This window comes from Manacus vitellinus, unplaced genomic scaffold (assembly GCF_001715985.3).
Source record: "Manacus vitellinus isolate BGI_N305 unplaced genomic scaffold, ASM171598v3 scaffold_61_pilon, whole genome shotgun sequence".
In the NCBI taxonomy this organism is placed as follows: Eukaryota; Metazoa; Chordata; class Aves; order Passeriformes; family Pipridae; genus Manacus; species Manacus vitellinus.
In genome coordinates this window covers 2,346,554-2,366,240 of record NW_021940696.1, presented here as the reverse complement: position 1 = coordinate 2,366,240, position 19,687 = coordinate 2,346,554, and the positions used below count along the sequence as shown (strand labels likewise).

Genomic DNA, 19,687 nt, shown 5'->3' with positions numbered 1-19,687 from the left:
GTTTGGACAACGCTCTGAGGGACAGGGTGGGATTGTTGGAGTGTCTGTGCAGGGCAAGGAGTTGGACTGGATGATCCTGGTGGGTCCCTTCCAGCTCAGGATACTCTGTGATTCTATGAGCTCTTGCCAGAGCTGTCCGAGCATGTGGACAGAGCCCAGGGTTCCTGGGCAGCTAGCAAGGATGAAGAGGGATCCATGGACCTCAGTCAGGGCTTGGAGAAGTTGCCTCAAAAGCTCCCCACTGGGGATCAAACCCTGCACCACCAGAGCTGTCACCACCAGGCCACAAACGGTCCAGCAGTTGTGAGGAGAACACTGGGGGAGCCACCAGGACTCCTTATCACAGCCAGACCAGAACATAAGTAGCCCCAAATGTCACCATCACCTGGTGCACCCCCACAGCCAGGGCAGGGACACCACAGGTGCCCAAACCTTGGGACCAAACTGGCATAACTACAGAATGAAATCCTGCCTTGGGATGCCAGTGGGATAGTTTGGATGCATTTTGAAAGCAGGGGGACATTCCCCACTGCAAGTCTGGTCACAGGCCCACAGCCAGTGGGAACAGTCATTTCTGCAGAGCTGGAAAAGGTATTTTTAAAAATAAATCACAATCCCACTCTTTCCTGTTCAGGGGGTTGTGTGTGCAGGGCTCTGCCCCCTCCACTGGTCACTCTGAGAAGGTCCAGAAGCTGGAGGCATCCTTGCACCTGCCCCAGGATGGTTGGCACCAGGTCCTTCCAGGGGAGCAGAGGCTGTTTCACACCTCACAGCCAGGTCTGAAGTTCTGATGGATCCTCCAAGAAGCTGGATCTGCTTCCATCTGCTGGCTGATGAACGTGAACTTGAGAGAACTAATTCCTCACACTGAGTGGACCCAAGTCCAAGGTGGAGCTTAACAGGTCAGGGTGAAACCTCTCAGGGTGACAGTGGCCCAGCTCTGTCCCCCCCTCTGAGCCAGCCTTGCTGTGTCACAGCTTCACCAACGCTCCCAAGGTCACTGCTGAGCACAGTGACAAAAATCCCTCTGAAATCAAGTCTTTATCACCCCATTAAAATGCTTCTCACAGGGAACAAGACAAGAAAGGACAAATCCAAGGGAATCGATCTGCTGTGGAGCAGCACACAGCACCTGAGGGCCAGATCTCCATGGAGAAAAGGGTCTCCAGGATGAAAGGGAATGACTGAACTCGGGATGAGATCTCCCAGGTCTATCCATGGATGTGCCAGGCCATTCTCCAAGCTCCAAGGGCTCTACAAGGACTGCATTTAAATCACAGACACTGGCACGTGATTTAACCTGAAGCCTCATTTTCAGCAGATGATGGTTGTGCTGCACCCCTGACACGAGGAAGGCACAAAGCAGTGTGTGCCAACATCACCCTGGCACCTGGGATGTCCCCAGTCCTGTCACCTGCCAGCACCATGGCACGCTGGAACGGTCACACACCTGAGTTCCTGAGGGATGGGTGAGGAGCTGCACAACTGCTGCACCCCTCCAAGGCAGCGGAGTCCCTGAAGGACAGTCACTGTCCCTGAGGTCCCACCTGTCCCAGGGATGTGACCAAAGTCACCTTCCCAGCAGTGAAGGCACCACCCCACCCTTCTTAAAGCGACAAGGACCCTCCACACACCTGAGTGTCACACCTGATGCTCTGAGCACTCACCTTACCCCAGTGGCCACACAAGATGACCAGCAGAGCCCTCTGGACACTTGGGAAGGGGACATGGGACCCCACACCCGGTTTCCAGCTCTCCTGAGGAGGACACACAACCCCAGCACAACAGACTCTCAACAGTCCACACCAGGTACCAGCTCCTCCTTCACCTGATGGAACAAAAAGGACACTTCTGTCCCAAAAAGTGTCCCTAAAGCCAAGCCTTAATGTCTGTTCTAAGGTTGAAGTCTTCCCTTTTTCCTTCCACTTTTTTTCTGTCATAGCTTTTCTTGTCCATGTGCCATCCTAACAAGGGATGATTCTGGGAAAGGGAAGCATGGCCATGGGGACCCAGAAAAGGTCCCTTCCAGCTTTCCTCTCTTCACCCCATGACAATCACCACTTCTCCCCAGTCTTATGAAGCACTGCAGAACCTCAAAGCTTTCCAGAGACACCTGGAAACTCTTCAAAGGCTCTTCAATCACAGCAGGAACCGGAGCAGAGAAGTTCCAGGACTTCTCAGCTGTGTGTCACGACAGAAACCAGCACTGATAGGACGACCAGCCCTCAGGTCCAAGCCCACTTCCATCCCAGGAGCCAGCCAGGCCTTGGATGGAGGCACCACGAGCTTGAAGATGACCACGAGCTCATCCTATCGACACAGAGAGTCTTGTACTTCCCTCACTGCCTCATTTTACCCTTTGGGACAGCAGGACACTTCTCTTTCCATGAAACATGCCAAGGGTCAGCAGGTTTCTGTATCCCATCCCTGCAAATTTTGAACAAGGTTACCTGCTGCGGGATGAATGATGCAATTAAAAATGATTTGAGGATCTGGACTAAGTAATAAGAAAAAATATCAGCCAACAGCCCCAGCTCTTGCTCCTGAGATCATTTTGCTCCTCAAATCCGCCCTCAAGCCAAGGAAGGATCCCATGAAGAAGGGCTGGAGCTCAGCTCAGTTTTGCTGGCCCAGCCTTCTCCCCTTTCTCTCCCCAGGGCTGTGACCAACATTGTTCTTGGGCCAGGTGGGATTTTACCATTTCACTGCCTCCGTGAAGCTCCATTTGCCTCATGATTAGCAAGGTTGATCAAGTAAATCCCTGCTAGAGCTGAGTAAATCACTGTAAGAGCTTGATCCTTGGGCAGAGAGAGCCCAGGACAACCTTCTCCTGCCCAGGCAGAGCAGGGGAGGGAACCAGGAAAACTTGATGAACTGAAGGACACAGAGCAAGGCTCCATGCCCAAAACTCACCATCTTTACTTCATGGCTTCTACAAGCCCACAGCTGGCCTGGGAGGAGGAACATCCCCTTCTTTCCACCATGGATCCCCCTTCCCATTCCCGTTATCCTCAAGGCTAAACCCCACTTGCCTCATAACCAACGGGCATCTCGGCAGGAGGGAGGGGAGAATTTTGCCCTGGTGAAACTACTCTCTTTTTTTTTTTTGGCTATGGAGAGAAGAAGTTTTTTTTTAGTACCTATTGGGCATTCCAAAGGAAAGGAACCAAAGCTGAATGAATGGAAAGGGAAGGGGCAGCAGCTGTGCACATGCCATGAGGGAACTCAGGAGAGCATGGACGGCCAGGAGCTCTCCTGGCAGCCATGGAGAAGGCATTTATTTTTGCAAGCACGGGGAAGATGATGGAGCCAAAATTAGCACTGAGGGAAACGCGGGTGCAGTGGCTGAATTTCCAGCTGGGGCGGGTCGTGGATGCCTCAAACCATTTGCCCTCATTAGGGAAAACACAGGACACCAGTGGCCATTCCGTGATCCCAGAAAGCCAAGGCTTCAAGCAGTTCAGGCTGGACCCTCTGGGACCACGGGAAGGTGAGGGAAGAGGACCTGCAGCAACACACAGGGAGCTGCCGACACCGCGCCGGGGTCCTCTTATAAGAGCAGGAAGGGAGTCGGGGCTCACCTCTACCAAAACTAACACACCCTTCGCCTTCCCCGGAGTAGCTCACCTGGTCGTCTGCTGGAAAAGGGGCTTCTCAGCTGGCTGTGTCTCCCTGGGCAAAACCACGAGCGCTGAAGCCTGTGTGTCCCCGGGCTGCGGCAAAGGGCAGGGCTGGGCGGCTGCGCGGCTGGAGGCGGCGGGGACCCCGCGGCTCGCGGGGAACACGGCAGGGGAGGGGAAACCAAACTGCTCGGGGTTAGTGGCAGCCACGAGGAAAGGGGTGGAGAAGGCCAAGGGCTGGCTGGCATGCGGGAAGGGAGGCTGCACGAGCGGGTGCCCGGCGGGGTTAGTGGGCTGGAAGCCTTGCCCGAGGGCTTCCTCCTGGAGGCTGGCGAAGCTGAAGTCGCCCTGGTCAAGCTTTTCGGGCAGCACAGCTTGAGCAGGGAGGGGGTGGTCTGGGGGTGTCTCCACGAAGGGGTTGCTTGGGGAGTTGGGGCTGAGGGCCAGAGTAAAGGGGTTTTTCGGGGATGGAGCTTCCTGCTTGTGCCTCTCCTCCGCCCTGTCTGGCTTCCAGAAATCCGCCTTCTTGAAGTCTATCCTGCTGTCTGCCGAGTGCCACGGCCCCTCGGGCTCGCTGCAGGGGGGTCTGCCCTGCTCTGCCTCCTCAGGAGGGCTGGCCACTGCCCCAGGGGCACAAGGCTCAGGCTGGTGTCCCTCTTGCCCCTCACCATCATCCCATGCCGGCTGCGGCCGGGGTGGGCTCTCCCCACGCGCTAACCTTGGGCTGAGACCAGCGGGATGAGCAGCTGCCTCCTGCTCTTCCAGAGCCGTCCAGAATGTTTCCGGCTGGCCCAGGTCTAGCTTGGAAGGTGGGTTTAGTCCTGAAACACTGAGCTCCTCAGGGAACGGCTCCTGGGCAGAGGCCATCTCCCACTTGGCACTGTCTGTGGGCCCCGTCTGAGGGGACAAACGGGGCTGGCTCCAGCTCTGCTCAGCACCCGACTGGCCTGATCCATCCAGGGAGAACTTGGATGTGCAAGTCTCGAACTGCTCAGCTGCATCCATCTCGTTCATCTCCGATGGGTCTTCCCCCAGAGAGGCGTCCCCTTTTCCCAGCTCGCTGGCTCTCTCTGCTGAGTCCACACATTCAGCATCCTTCGAGACCAGAAACTCCCTCCCAGCTTCGGCGATGTCCACCCTTAGGGCAGGCGGGCTGGGAGATGCCGGGACAGAGGGTTCGCTGCTCACATGGCTCCTTGGCAACTCTGCATCTGCTTTTGGGCGCTCGGTGTCTTCCCCTCGCTCCTCACTGCCTCGCTGTGGGCCACGAGCCTTCTCCTCCTCCTCCCCATCCCCTCCAACGCCGGCAGCTGCGAACCACCGGGGAGGTTTTGGGGGTGGCACTGCCAAGCCGGCTGCGATCTCCTCCCGCTCGTGGGTCCCTGTCCACGGGGAGAGGACGACGTGCCTCTCACGGATGTCAGAGCTGAGCTTTACAAGGCTTTCACTGGCCTCCAGCCTCATGCTGGCCTGGAGCCGGTACACCGATGTCCGGATGTCGAACGTGTCCTCCTCATTCCCAGCGCCCTGGAGCTCCGTCCCCAGCTCGGGAGGGGCAGGGAGCGGCCGTGCTGCCACCTCCGCCAGCACCCGTGGGGGCACAGCCACCACGCTGCTGCCTGGCAGGGTTTCTGGGGTGAGCTCGGGGGGGAAGGTGCTCCTGGGCAGCACGCGGGCGGCGGCACGGGATGTGTTGTTGGCTTCGAAGGCGCCGTCGCTGAGGAAGGCAGGTCGTGGGCCGAACACGCTGTCCTGACCCACGCGCTCCTCAGCCACGCTTTGGGTGCTCTCCGAGGGCTCAGGAGCAGTTTCGGTGGCTATGGTCATCCAGCCATTTGTCCCTGCACTAGAGGATTCCTCCTCATCACTGTCCCCTCCCTCCCTGGTGCTACTTCCAGTGGTCAGTGCTGTCGAAGCCTCTTTTTCCGCGGAGTTTCCCGACGCAAACGCGGCTGTCCAAACCATGGGCGTGCTGCTCTTCCTCCTCCTCCCCATGGACCCTGCAGACACGGGGCTCAGCACGTCCTCTATCACCGTGGCCTCCTGGGTTGTGCTCACCAAGTTGGCCCCCACATCTAAACTGGAGAAATTTGTCCAAGACCGAAGAGCCGCGGGTATTTCACCGTCCATTTGGGAATCGGCCTTTTCGAATCCTTGTGTGCCCTTCTCGTGGGCTGGCTTGGCTGCTCTCTCCGTTGGGCTGGCAGCATCGGCATCGTCGATGAAAGCCATGCCCTCTGCTGCCAGGGAAGCAAAGAAGTTTTCCTTCTTCCCTTCTGGTTTGAGCCTGCTGGTGGCAAAGGCATCGAAGGTATCGTCCCACTCCGAGAGCGGCAGAGGGACTGCGGGTTCGGTGTCCGGAGGAGGAAGGTCTCCTTGTGATGGGGGAGTGGTTTCAGGAACGGGGACACCAATGCTTTTGGCTGGAGACTCCCTCTCTGGGTCTGTGTGCCTTAGGGAGGCAGAGGGACTGCAATCCTCAGAGGAATAAAAGCTCCCAGCGACCTCTGGTGAAGCATGCGGCCCACACGGGAAACTAGAGAAAAAGTGAGTAGGTGAAGGAGAATTTAGTACCTGGTCAGCGAGGAGGTCCTCAAAGAAGGGATTGCTCTGCAGGGAGTTGAGGAATGGGTTGGTGGGGGACAAGCATCCGGCCTGACTGTCTCCAGTAGCGGGAGGGAGGTTAGAGCTTGGCATGCGAGCGAGATGGGCAGGAGGAAACGGGGCGGGGGAGCAGGGAGGAAAATGAGAAGGAGCATCTGAGCTGGTTTCTACCTGAGGAGACACTTCCAGGCTGTGGAGGGAAGACAAAACAGTCCTCCTGGTTAATGCTGTGACAGAGCTGTGAGCACACACCACACACACCACAAACGCTTCGGTCCAAGCAATGCAATGACCAAACACATTCTCGGCTCTTGTTAGGCAGAGCAATGATTATGGAGTCAAGGCGTGGAAAGGGCATGCACGACACAAAGGAAAGGGCAGCCCTTCTCCTAGAACAGTTCTCCACGTTCCCCTCTCTGCCTCAGCAAGCCCAGGAGCCCGAGAGGTTTTTCCCACCTCCTGCAGCCCAAGGACTCGGCTCAGATTTTGGTCCCGAGGCTGGTGCCCCAAACAAGGGCAGGTTGTGCAGGAGGAGCCGGGCTGGGCTCTTGGATCAGGGTTGCTTGAACCAGTAAAGGCACTCAGGAGTCTTTTTTAGCTTACCCCAGTCCCTCATGACTTGGTTTGCCAACACTACCAGGCTGGCAGCAGACACGGAGCTCCCTCTTGCACAGGATGGGGGGGAGCACAGCTCCAGGTGGCCAAGGAACAAGAGCCAGGCAGGAAGGAGCAGGATGTGACCCTGGCTCCATTCTGGACTCTGCCCAGCCTCCCACATGCCCTTTGTCATGTCACTTCTGGCCTCAGATCCCAAGATGCCTGGAACCCCCACCACAGGGAACCCCAAGGAGGAGGAATGGATTCAGCACATCCTGAATTCAGACTGTCAGTCCCATGGAGGAGGCCAGTTCTTTGCTGCCCTTTCAAGAGGGACTACACTGACCTTTCTTTGGAATTTCATTGATCTTCCTTTGGGAACAACTCCAGCAATGTGCATCACCACCCCCAAGGAACCCTCACCAGGCTCAATGGTTTTCACATCCCAAAGTGTGTGGTGTGAACACTCCACACCCCAACCGGTGCTCCAGCTGCCACGCTCCCTCCTCCTGAGCCCCCATCCCCTTGATTCACCCTTGGAAGGAGCATTCCCATCCCCAGGATAGGGGCACTCAGCACCAGAACTGATCCACTGGGATTACGGCCACAAGTTTCAGAGCTCCCACTTTTGGGGTTTGGGAGAAACACGGACATGGATCAGCCAGCACTGGGCACATCAAACTTTAACAAGGAATGAATAAATGAATTACTTTGCCACAATCCACAGGGTCTGTCCAGCCCTGGGGTCACAGCTCGGGATTTCCCTCCCGAGCTGCTGGAAGGGATCGCAGGAATCACCAGAAGATCAAACACAAAATCAAGCAAAAAAAAAGTTACTTGGACAACTCTTTTCCTGTTATCGAGGATGCACAAAACACCTTGGGCACGTTTTAAAGCACAAAAATGCCATCTTGAGGCAAAAGCTGACACTGTGGGCTGGTGAAGCCAGCTGGTTTTAAAGCAGGAAGGGCGACAGCCGGCAGCGCCCCTCGGACCACGAGGCCCCACTTCTCCCCACTCCTGGCAGCTTCAGAGCCCCCCTCATGCATCACCCTTGGAAAGGTGCTTATTTATGCCATCAGTGGCACCAAAATCCCCTTATCCAAGTTTTTTGGTAGAAAAAACACGGACAGGAAGCGGCCGGGAGTGACAGGCTCAGCTCCAGCAGCCACCGGACACCGTGCCGGACACCACTGAGCAGAATTAGGAATCCAGGGACACAAGGTGGCTCAAACCCCTCATTTGTACTCAAACCTGCAGCTCAGCTGTGGGCAGAGACAGCTCGTGGGTGCCCTCTCCTGCTGTCACTAAGCAGTGATGGCCGTGCCCATCCCGGTCCCCAAACAGCCCGGCCGTGCTCCGACGGGTCTCCATGTCCTCTCCTGCTCGGACCAGGGTGGAGGAACCACCGTGAGCAGCCCAGCTCTTCACAGGTGTGCACAGGTCCCCAGAAGAAGTGATGGGAGAAGCTGATGGTCTCTGCTTGGAAGCCAACATCTCCCGGCATTCCCAACCCGGGAATCAGCGTGTGGTTGAACCTTTTTCCCTAATCGCCATCATGTTTAAGCTTCCCAGAAGAGAAGCACAGCTGCTCATCACCCAAGGGAGCTCACAACATCCACAAGTGGGTTTTAACAGGGCAAAACATGGCAAATTTTCCTTTCCAGCTGGAAAGGGAAGGTGGCAAACTCCAAGCTGGACCACCACCATGTGAGGGTGGTGCAATGTCACACCCCACTGCCCTCCCTCTGCTCGTCCTGCTCCTTGCTGGCACTTGCTTCCATGGTTTGGTCCAGATTAAGATCCATGATTTGTGGCTCTTAATGCTGAGTAAGAGCATCCAAGGCCCGATCCAGCTCTGCTGGGCTCCAGCTCTAAATGGCTCCAGAGCATTAATCAGCTGCAGGCTCCTAATGAGCACTCCCCGCTAACGACCTTCAGAGCTGCCAGAAGGCTGAGTGGCTGAAGCTCCTTCCTCAGGGGGTGGTTGATGCCACAGCAGCCCCTCACCCCAAACTGCATCTGCACAGGTGGAGAAACAGCCTCGAGGTCTCTTCAAACCCACCCCAGATGATCCTGTCTTCATTCCCCAAGTCATCACAGAATCATGGAATGGTTGGAGTTGGATGAGATCTTAAAGATCATCCAGTTCAAACCCCCTGCCTATGGGCAGGGACACCTTCCACTAGCCCAGGCTGCTCCAACCTGGCCTTGGACACTTCCAGGGATCCAGGGGCAGCCACAGCTTCTCTGCCCAACCTGGGACAGGGCCTCCCCACCCTCACAGGGAAAAATTCCTTCCCCATATCCCACCTAACCCTGTCCTCCAGCAGTGGGAAGCCATTCCTGTCACTCCAGGCCCTTGTAAAGTCACGATGAGGCTCATGCCGTGCTGGACTTGCTGACAACGTCTAAATATATAAACACAGAACTTAAATTCACCTTTTCTTGTCAGATTCTGGTTTTCCTGCTCTAAAACCCCCCTATGGAATTTTCCTTTCTGTCTTGAGTGAGCTCACAACATCTACAAAAGGGATTTTTCCTGTCCCCATTCCTGCTGGGACCCACCAGGGTTTGCTCAGGGGCTGCACAAGCCCCTCTCAGCTGCAAATTCCAGGCAGAAGAACCATGGAATTCTTTAGGTTGGAAAAGCCCCTTAAGATCATCCAGTCCAACCATTCCCCCAGTACTGCCAAGGCCACCACTGACCCCTGTCCCCAAATGCCACATCCACAGGGATTTTAAATCCCTCCAGGGATGGGGACTCCACCACTTCCCTGGGCAGCTGTGACAATGCCTGACCACCCTTTCCATGAAGGAATTTTCCCTAATATCCAACCTAAACCTCCCCTGGTGCAACTTGGGGCTGTTTCCTCAGAATCTGTGACTTTCCCCCGAGTTTTCAAATTGCACTCTCACCGTTCCACCCCTTTCCTTGGCACAAACACCTCTGTCTTGGTGACCAGCCCAGCACTGGCAGAAAACCTCTCTCCCCACAAATAATCCATCCCCTAAAAAAGCCCCTTTTCCCGTTCTCCCTGATGCTGGAAGTGCTCAGTGAAAGGAGGAGCGGAGGACGGCGGATTCCTCTAGAGGGAAACCTCCGCTTGCAGCAGCCTGGTGGAAGCTCTTTGCAGCACTGAAACGCTGACTCACCCTCCTCCTCCTCCTCCTTTTTCCTTCTCCTCCTCCTCCCATTCCCAGCACAAGGCTCTGCCAGCCAAAATAAATAGCGGGTACCTTTCTGCCCTCACTTATTTGTTTGGCAGCACTTCCCAGACGAGTTTTAGCCTCTCAGTAATAGGGAAAAAAAAAAAAAAAGGGAATAAAATATTGCTGAGCAACCCCCTGATGGAAAAAAAAAGAAAAAAGTCTAGTGGAAACAGCTTGTTCAATGCAGGGAGATTTTTCCCTGTGGATCCCAGCCTGGATTTCAGGCTCAGGGCAGCGCCCCAGCTCTGCAGTGACAGAGCACCAGCCCCAGCCCGTCTGCAGGAGGGTGGGTGACTCTGCACCGTGCAGATAAAACAGCACATGCGCTGGAAAAGCCGGAGTTTGGGGAGGGCAGGGAGAAATCCACCCGTAATGTGCCGAGGGGAAGAGCTGTGCTGAAGCTCAAGTGGAAAATCCCTCCTAGGAGGTCCAGGGATGCACTGCAACCCTCCCGCTCACAACCTGCTTTTTGCCCCGTTTTTCCGTATTTTCAGGGGTGCTGGAGGCTCCTGCAGCAGCTTCAAAGCCTGGCAGGGATCAGGAATTTCCTCCCACCGGCAGGAGAAGGGCTGGCACAACAGGATTGGTGCAGAAAGGGGCTGGGAAGAGATGGGTACGGCACTCCGGGACTTTTTTGTGCAGGGTGGGAAGCCAAGAGGGAATGAGTCAGGAAATATAAGCAAATGCTGCTTTTAAATAGGAATTCTGGGGGTGAAAGAACTGGATTTATCCCTAATAAATAATCTACAACAATTATCTGTGCAATAACCACTTTACTTTCCCCTTGGGCCTCACCTGTCCATCATCCTGATTAAAATGGACAAATCCTCCTTTATAAGCATTTGCTCCCAAAACCAGGGGAATAAAAAAATAATTGAAAGAAATCTGGGTAGTAGGAGCCCAGATGCAAATTTCCAACCCCCATTCCCACTTTCAGGAGTGGGGGAGTGGGGCTGTGCTTTACCTGGACAGCTACAAAGCATTTTTTGTGTCATCAGGGCTGAGCTGGTGCCAGCTTTGGATCCGACTCACCATCCTGCTCCGTGTCCATCCCTGGGAAAGGCAGGCTCAGCAGGAAAAAGGGAGGTAGAAGCATTTTAAGAGCCATTTCCAGGCTCCTCACACTGATCCCAGCTCCACCCCTACGACTGATCCAATGCAGGCATTGCAGCTCTCCTGGATGCAAGACCTGGGCCAGAGATGTGATCCTGATGGCTCCCACATGGATTCATCCACTGTTATCCACTACATCCTGGGTCTCACATCATGGCCTTCATCTTCCTCTTCATCAAACTCTGCAGCTTCCCAGGTTCTGCTCTGGAATTCCCCAATAATGGGGGTTGTCCCACTCGTCTGTGTTTAACTCCAATGCTGCCAGCCTGTCCTGCTCCAACCACTCCAAACCTTCTCCCCACCTCCAGCATTTAGGAAGTGTATTTTTTAGGAGAACATGAGAAACAGTGAGGAATTCGAGTCAATATTTGGCCTCACTGCTGGATCCAAGGGGATGGACTCTGGGAAGGGGAGTGACAGAGGAGGTGGGGGAGGGATTTTACACCTTCCCCATACCAAAGCAGCAAAGAAGGAAGGGGGTTTAACCTGAAAATGGAACTAATGCAACTATTTTTACAAGACAGAGCACAGTTTCTCTCTTTTTCTACTGCCAAGGCCAAGATGGAGCCCCTTTTTTATCATGGGGATTCACAGCACAGGAAGCAGGACCTGCAGAGCTCTGATAACATTGTAGGAAAGCCTGAAAAACACTCCAACTGATTGTTTTAGCCCCAGGCTTTGCCTCAAATAAACCTGCTGAGCTTCTTCCTTACACCACAACCCTTGACCACTCAACCTTAAAAACAACAAACCCCAAACAGCCTTTTATTCAGCCTCCAAAGAGCAAACACCACCTTCCTACTGCTCCCATTCAACCCAGTATCAAAGCCCCGGGAGCTCACATGGATTAGCAAAGCCAGGGAGCTGCTCCCCTGTCAAGAATCAAGGAAAACCACATGTAAATAACAGCTGAAGGCTGAAAAGTCTTCGTTCTCCACCCAGATGGGTTTGCACCTCCGGCTCATGTGCTGATGGCTCAGCAAAACTCCCCCAAAAACAGAACAAAAAAAAACCTTTTTGTGAAGCTGAAGTTCAACCCAGCCCAAAGTCAGCAGCTCCTTATTTTAGAAAGGGTGTGTTTTGCAAGAGCAAGTGTTTAAAGGCGAGCTGTGCCAAGCTGGTCTTAGCTGCAGGCAGAGTTTTAAACCTCAGCTGGAACCATCCTTCTAATTACAGACCTTCTTAACTAATTACAGGTTGAGGTTTTCGGTCTTGCAAAAGTGACTGATTTTGATGCTCTCACGCCACGTTCAGCTCCAGGGGAAACTTGACCTCTCTGTGGTGGGCCTGAAGGTGAGGAGATGCTGCTGACAGGAGCCACAAAGCTGAATTTCCAGAATCAGGAGAGCAGGAGGGGAAAAATCCTTTCTGCAGGTCAAAGTCAAAGACGTCAAACTGCTTCGTTCAGAGGCTGGTTCTCTCCAGGACAAAGGTTAATCCATCTTCAGGTCTACAAGTTACACTGGAACCTGAACAGCTCCTCCAGCTGCAGATGGGCATTCACAGAACCCCCACAGATCACAGAATCATGGAATGGTTTGGGCTGGAAGGACCTTAAAGACCATTCAGTCCCACCCCTGTCATGGGCAGGGACACCTTCCACTATCCCACATTGCTCCAACCTGGCCTTGGACACTTCCAGGGATCCAGGGGCAGCCACAGCTTCTCTGCCCAACATGGGCCAGGGCATCCCCACCCTCACAGACAGGAATTTCTTCCCAATATCCCACCTAACCCTGCCCTCTGGCAGTGGGAAGCCACCAAGACCTAACAAGCTCTTTGACAGCTTTGAGCTGACTCAGAGTTGAGGTCCACGAGGTCCCTCCGCGTGAGGAAGGAGAATAAAACCAGAGTTCTGTATAATTAGGAGAAGTAATGACCTCGTAATTAATGGCCAGGAAAAATGAAGCACCAGGATGGAGGCACATCATCCCCCTGGGATGATGAAAAGGCCACTTCTGCATCAAATCAGACTCAGGCACCACCTGCCACCACTTGCCACCTTGTAATGCTTCCCAAAGGTTCTCATCTATCCCACTCCCAAATCCCTGGATGCTGGGAGGGAGAAACCCCCTTCCCAGCCAGGCAGCTCCAGCGCTTCCCCATCCTCCATTAGACACTTCTCCCAACATCCACTTTAAATTCCCCCCCCTGCTCCAGTTTAAGCTCATTAATTCCCATTTTCAATTGCAAACTGCAGCTAAAACCCACTCAGACGTTTCTAAACGCCCCAAAAAGGGGGCTCCTGGGAATTTGTTCCCTCCATCCTGCGCCACTCCGAAGCCATTCCTATTTCTGGGAGAGAGAATCCCAGCCAGAGGAGCTGCTGTCACATGGCTCATCCAAGTTTTTCCTTGTCAGACAGACGGGATCCTCGGCAAAATGACTCCCAGCAAAGCTCAGCTTCGGCTGAGCTTGAAATTAAACTGTGAGAGCACTGAAGTGGATTTAAAAAAACCCCAAAAACCATGGAGTGAAAACTCTCTGGGAAAGGAGTAACGGTGGGAATGTGTCCAGCATTTTAGGAAAGGCAGGGATTGTTAGAAACCAGCAGAGTTTAAGGGCAGCTTTGTGATTATGTGCTGGGTTGGATGTTCCAGGAACCAAATTCCAACTGGAATTGAGACATCCCGGCCTTGAAATCAGCTGTGTCCAAGGGGAGTGGGGCAGGCACAGCTCCTGCATCAGGTTGGAACACACAGCCCTGCCTGCCTCCTTCCCAGAACTTCCCAGCAGGAGGAAACCCACTGGTTTCTCACCCACTTTCCAAGGAAAAGGCTCCAGAGGGAGATGCAGAGGGCAGCTCCCATCCCGTTCCATCCCATCCTTTCCCATCCCATCCCATGCTCACAGTGCTCAGGCAGCTTGTGGAATCCCTGCCTGGATACAGCAGGATTTTTATGGCTTGATTTTTTTTATTCTAGGACTTAAAGAGCAGGTTTATTGTCCCAAAATTAGATGGAAAAATTAAAAGAACAATCCTGAGAGGGAATAGTCTGTCCTTCCTCAATGACAGGATTCAGAGACCATAAGTATTTCCTTTAGGCTCATCCACAAATCTGGCACTGGGATATGGCACCAAATCCCTACCAGGGTTTCAAGTGTCCTGGGAATCATGGAATCACAGCATGGTTTGGGTAGGAAGGGACCATAAAGATCACTTTGTTCCAACCAGGGACACCTCCCACTAGCCCAGGTTGCTCCAAGCCCCGTCCAACCTGGCCTTGGACACTTCCAGGGATGGGGAATGACAGACCCATCCATAGGAATGCAGCCATGGCAGTCCAAGGATCTCCCACTTGTCTCTCCCGCTGCTGGAGCAGCTTGAGGACGGAGCTCTCACATCCTGCCTGGTCCTTCCCATCCCTTTGTGCCAACCTTCCCTCTCCCATGACACTTTTGGGGGGAAAGAGCCTCAGGCCTGTGAGATGGGATATTCCTGACCCAGGGGAGCAGCTCCCACCTGCCTCAGTTTCCCCAGCTCTGCCCGTGGAGCCTCAAAGCTTCGTGTGGGGTGAGGAGAGCAGGAATTCTGGAGGAGGAATTTCAGGAATTGCCCCTGTCCTGAAGCCAGGCTGAGGGATGTGCTCATCCCTCTAAAAGGTTTAACCTATGTGGGAGCCTCTTTAGGTGGAATAAACCACGAGTGGCCTCCTCATTAAAGGAGGCTTAGACTGAATTCAAATCCTTCTGCTCAATAAATTAGGTTAAAGTCAGCCCAGATTAGAAAATCCCTATAATGAATCAACCTTGTAGATTCAACCAGCTCTCGACTCCTGGTTATTTTTTTCTGGCTGTTTTGAACCCATTTCCTGAGGGAAAGGGAGGAAATGGGTTAAAAACAGTCAGAAAAAAAAAAACCTCTGGACTCCCAGCTCAGCTCCTGGGGGCTCCAGGGATGGACACAAGTGATAAATTCCTCACAGAAACAGCACAAACATCACCCTTTGTGTGCCACAAAGGCAGGGCTGAGGATTTGGGGGGATGAATCATCACAGAAAGCGAGAACAGTTAGAGATTCATAAGAAGGGAAGGCTGGGTGGAATGGGAAGAGGAAAGAGCAGGGTTGGGATTAGTGACTTTGGGACTATTAATAATATCTCAAGTTATCAAAGTGACCAGACCACGCAGAAGGGGTGGGAGGTTAATAAAAATAATGTGATTACATGTCATGATATCCCACATCCCACACTGGCTTCCAGGGAAGCCTTTTCAGCTAATTAAAGGATAATGATCCTTTATTTCAAGGCCACAGAAACACCTGGTGTGACCACACCCTGAGCCTCACCCTGCAGAGGGAAACCTCTCCATGAAGGGGATCCCTCCCTCCCTGAGTGGAAAACACATCCCACAAGGATAAACAGAGTTGGGCTGTGGCAGAAGCCAGGAGAGAATCCAGGAAAAATCCCCTTCCCTTTGAGACATTTAAGACCAAGGAAGCCTCTTCCCTGCTGTGGCCTCGCCCGAGCAGCGGGGCCGGCGCTCCGCTGATCCCGGGAGCGTTTCCCAGCCTCTGAAGACGGGAATTTGGGGCAGGAATCAACAGCCTGGATATCTCCACACCCCCTTTTCCACTGACCTGGGTTTCTGAGGGGAATCTTTGGGCTCCTTTGAACCAAACCAGCCGCTGCTCTTACTCCTCTCGTCTCCCGCCGCCGCGGCCTGGACGGAGGGTCCCACTTTCTCCCCCTGGCCTTTGCTCCCCGCCTCGCTCCGGTTGCCCCCGTGGTGGAAGAAGCCGCCTTTTGGTTTCTTCTCTTCCTTCCTCGCCTCCTCGGGCTGTTTGTCCGAGGAGAAGCCCACGGGTGCCGCGGCTTGGGTGGGCTTGTTCTCCAGGCGGCTGCTCTCCTCCATCCTGGCCCTGCCCAGGTGGTTGCTGAGGGTGACGGCCTTCGTGGAGACCTTGAGCTCTTCCTGCAGGGCTAAGCTGGGAGGAGACGGGATGAACCTCGGCTCGTCCCTCTGCTGAGGCCTCTCGAAGCCGCCGACCCCCCAGGGCGCCTCGTGGGGGTCGGGATGGAGCGGGGCGAAGCCGAACCCCTCGTCCTGCCTCCTGGGCACGGCGGGCACGGGCAGCGGGGCAGAGCCGGGCGGCACCGGCGCGGGGCTCTTCGGGGCGGGCTCGTCGCTGTAAACGTGGCTCCCGTTGATGCAGAGGGAAGAACGGGACACGGGATCGTTCTTTGGCTTCAGGCTTTGGATCGCTTTGGGCTCCAGGACCGGGCTGACCTGGGAGACGTCGTCGCTGAACGCTCTCTTGTGGGTCAGCTTGGGAGACGGCAAATAGTCTTTCACTGGGGGGGGAGATTGAGCACAAAACAGAGGTGAGGACGTGACAAGCAGCGTTATCTCCTACCTGCAAACACTAAAGAGAGCCTTGAAGTCACCCCAGCTCCCGGGCTCCACTGGATTATAATTAAATTTGAAATGCAGAGCCCGGGATACAACTAAGTGGAGATACAGGACACACAATATTTTCCCTGAGCACGTCACCTCCCACTGCAGGACCCAGAGAGGAGACTCTGTAACATAAGCCCCTTGTCTGAGAGGATCTGAGATGGATAATAGATGCAAGAAACTCCCCAGAAACTACTTAGAGGGTTTAATGCTTCTGTGTGACTTCGGAGTTTGCATGATTAGGAGATGACAAGGCCCTGAGCTCTGCTCCAACCAGCCAGGTATGACAAGCCAGGAGAATCCAGTGCCTTCATCTCCCTCTCAACTGCCCTGAGGGTTGGACTTGAGGATCTTAAAGGTCTTTTCCAACCTTAACAATTCCATGATTCTACGACCTTGTGGATACTGCAGACTTTTGGGGTTAAAAATCGTGGAGGACCCAGAGACAAGGACTGTCTGGATTGAGGTGACAACCAGCTGCTCTCCCCTCCTGGCTGGAGATGTTTCCTTCATAGGATCATGGAATGGTTTGGGTTGGAAAACACCTTACAGATTATCTAGTTCCAAGCCCCTGCCACGGGAACTGGCATTAGATGGAAGGTTCATGCCAAGGATGATGGGATCAGAGCAGTGTCTCGACTCGCTCTCCAGCCACGGACACGACATGTGGGAACGTCATCCAGCAGAAACCCCCCGGCATCTCCCACCCCATCCGGGAATTGGCTGTGGCCAGCCAATTAAACCACCTAATTACATATTTCGTTTTCAAGGGACGGCGAGAATTAATTCCCTACAAGGGCCTTTTTTGTTTGGAAATCGCCGCTCTCCGGGCGCCAAGAGCTCGGATTGTTTTAATCACCGGGAACTGGGCACTGCTCCGGCTTTGCCTCCAAGCCGGAGGCGGCTCGTTAGACCAGTGACCCAGTGCAGGGCAGCAGCAGCTTCCCCCAGCCCTCTCCTGGGGCCTTCCAGTGTCAGGGACCCGCTTTGAGGGGTGAGAAGAAACAGCCCTGAGGAACCCTCGTACCCCGGGAGCTCGTGGCGCTGCGGGAAGGACAGGGAGCATCAACGTGAGCCAGGCACGGAAAAGCAAAATCTTGGATGTTTCTCCCCGTTCTGCCGAGCACAAAGGCAGAAGGCAGAAGATCTCAGAGGGTTTTTGCAGGACACTGATTCTCAGCCTGGAGAAAAGGAGGCTCAAGAGGGACCTTTTGGCTCTGCAACTCCCTGACAGGAGGGGGGAGCCAGGGGGAGGTTGGGCTCTGCTCCCAGGGAACAAGGGACAGGAGGAGAGGGAAAGGCCTCAAGTTGTGCCAGGGGAGGGTCAGGCTGGCATATTGGGAAAATTGCATCGATGGATTGGTCAGCCCTGGCCACAGCTGCCCAGGGCAGTGGTGGAGTCCCCATCCCTGGAGGGATTTAAAATCCCTGTGGATGTGGCACCTGGGGACATGGGTCAGTGGTGGCCTTGGTAGTGCTGGACTTGACAACCTCAGAGGGCTTTTCCAACCCAAATAACCCCACATTCCTACGATTCCATGATTAGGTCAGTAATTAGTTAACAGATTTGCAAGAAAGTCTCAACAGTCCTTTACAAAGGGAAAAAAAAGAGTGGGGGGAAAAAAAGGGGGAGGGATTATCCATGATCCTCTTACCAGAGCGCTCCATGGACAGACTGCTGTGTCTGCTCGGGGATTTGGTTACCTCAGGAACATTTGCTGCCAAGCTCAGGCTGGCAGAGGAGATGGTGCTGTCGGATCCCAAGGAAGTGTTGGATTGCGTCAGGGACGACTTGCGCAGCTTGTTCTTCAGGAAAAAGCCCTTGACTTTGGCCTTCTTGCCCCCCATTTCGTAGTCATCCTCCACGTCCAGGCCGCCCAGGCTGCTGGGGATGATGGCAGAGGCCGACTCCAGGTCGTATTTCTTCTTGCCTGTCACCTTGTCCTTCAGCTTCCCGAAGGGTGACCGTGGTTTGTCCTTCATGGACAGGTCGAACATGCTGGCCGTGAGGTTGTTCCGTGTGAACTGGATGCTCACCAGGATCTCACCCCGCTCCTTCTCCTTCTTCCCGGCCTTGGAGTGCAGCTTGTGCCACCTGGAGCCAGAGAGGAAAGAAAAGGAAAGGTGCCTCTGTCATTTCCAAGAGTCACAAGCCAGGAGAACTCTGGAGAAGATGCTGCTGGGGTGGGAGAAGGCACCAGTGCTCTCTAGCACGAGTTTCTTCATGGAAAGGGTTGTTAAACATTGGAAGGGGCTGCCCAGGGAGGTGGTGGAGTCCCCACCCCTGGAGGTGTCCAAGGAACAACTGGACATGGCACTCAGTGCTCTGGGCTGGGTGACAAGGTGGGGATCAGTCACAGGTTGGACTCCATGATCTTGGAGGGCTTTTCCAACCTTAATGATTCCATGATTCTGTTCTAAGAGTCCCAGGTACCACCTAAAACCCGAGTCAGAGACACCCCTCAACCACCATGGCATTGTAAGAGCTCCATCTCCATCCCTGCCCTTGTCCTAAACACCATCCTTCCACTAAATAACCTGGAAAACGCCACCTTGCTGTCAGACACCACTGTGCTTTTCCAGGGAATGCTACCAGTGGCCCAATTTTTGTAGGGTCACTTGTCAGGTTGCTGGGAGCTCAGGTGGGAAAGAAAACAAAGCCGGCGGCGCTTTCTCCTCCTGGTTGAAATATTCCAGAGCCAGTGACTCAACAAATCCTTCCAGGCACAGGCAGACCTGGAATGGCAAAGGCTCCCAATGACATCCATCAAAATAACTTTCTGCCAGACCTTCTGTGTCTCACCCAAAATAAAGGTGCTCAGGTTTGACTCAAAGTGTCCTTGCATCAAGTGCTTCAAGGATGGTGAATCCTGGGAGTCCTTTATGGGAAGGAGAACCTTCTGTGAAGCAACTACTCAACCCAACTCTACCCAGGTTACTGATTTTCGGGAAATATCTGCATTCCCACAGCTGGCTGATGGAATTCTCCTGCCTGGTGAGAGCTCCAGAAGGAGATGTTGGCCATGTCCACCAGCTCAGAGGCTCCCACTGACTCCACAGCAGGATCCCAGGGATAGTTCCCGCTGTCCTGCCCCACACAAAACCTGGAATATGGACTGTGCTCCAGAGCTCTGCATGGCAGG

General features: G+C 54.2%; 1 protein-coding gene across 1 annotated transcript in view; it reads right to left on the bottom strand.

The window, feature by feature from the left end:
* The window catches only part of RAB11FIP5 (RAB11 family interacting protein 5), a 25,168-nt gene extending 5,599 nt beyond the window's left edge, over positions 1-19,569 (bottom strand). The window contains exons 1-4 of the mRNA XM_029963720.1: positions 19,484-19,569; positions 18,200-18,639; positions 15,727-16,441; positions 3,628-6,156 (exon numbers count right to left, since the gene is read on the bottom strand). Of these exons, the coding sequence (XP_029819580.1) occupies positions 3,628-6,156; positions 15,727-16,441; positions 18,200-18,639; positions 19,484-19,569 (3,770 nt within the window). The remainder of the gene's footprint in view (positions 1-3,627; positions 6,157-15,726; positions 16,442-18,199; positions 18,640-19,483) is intronic.
* Between the last annotated feature and the right edge of the window lie 118 nt (positions 19,570-19,687).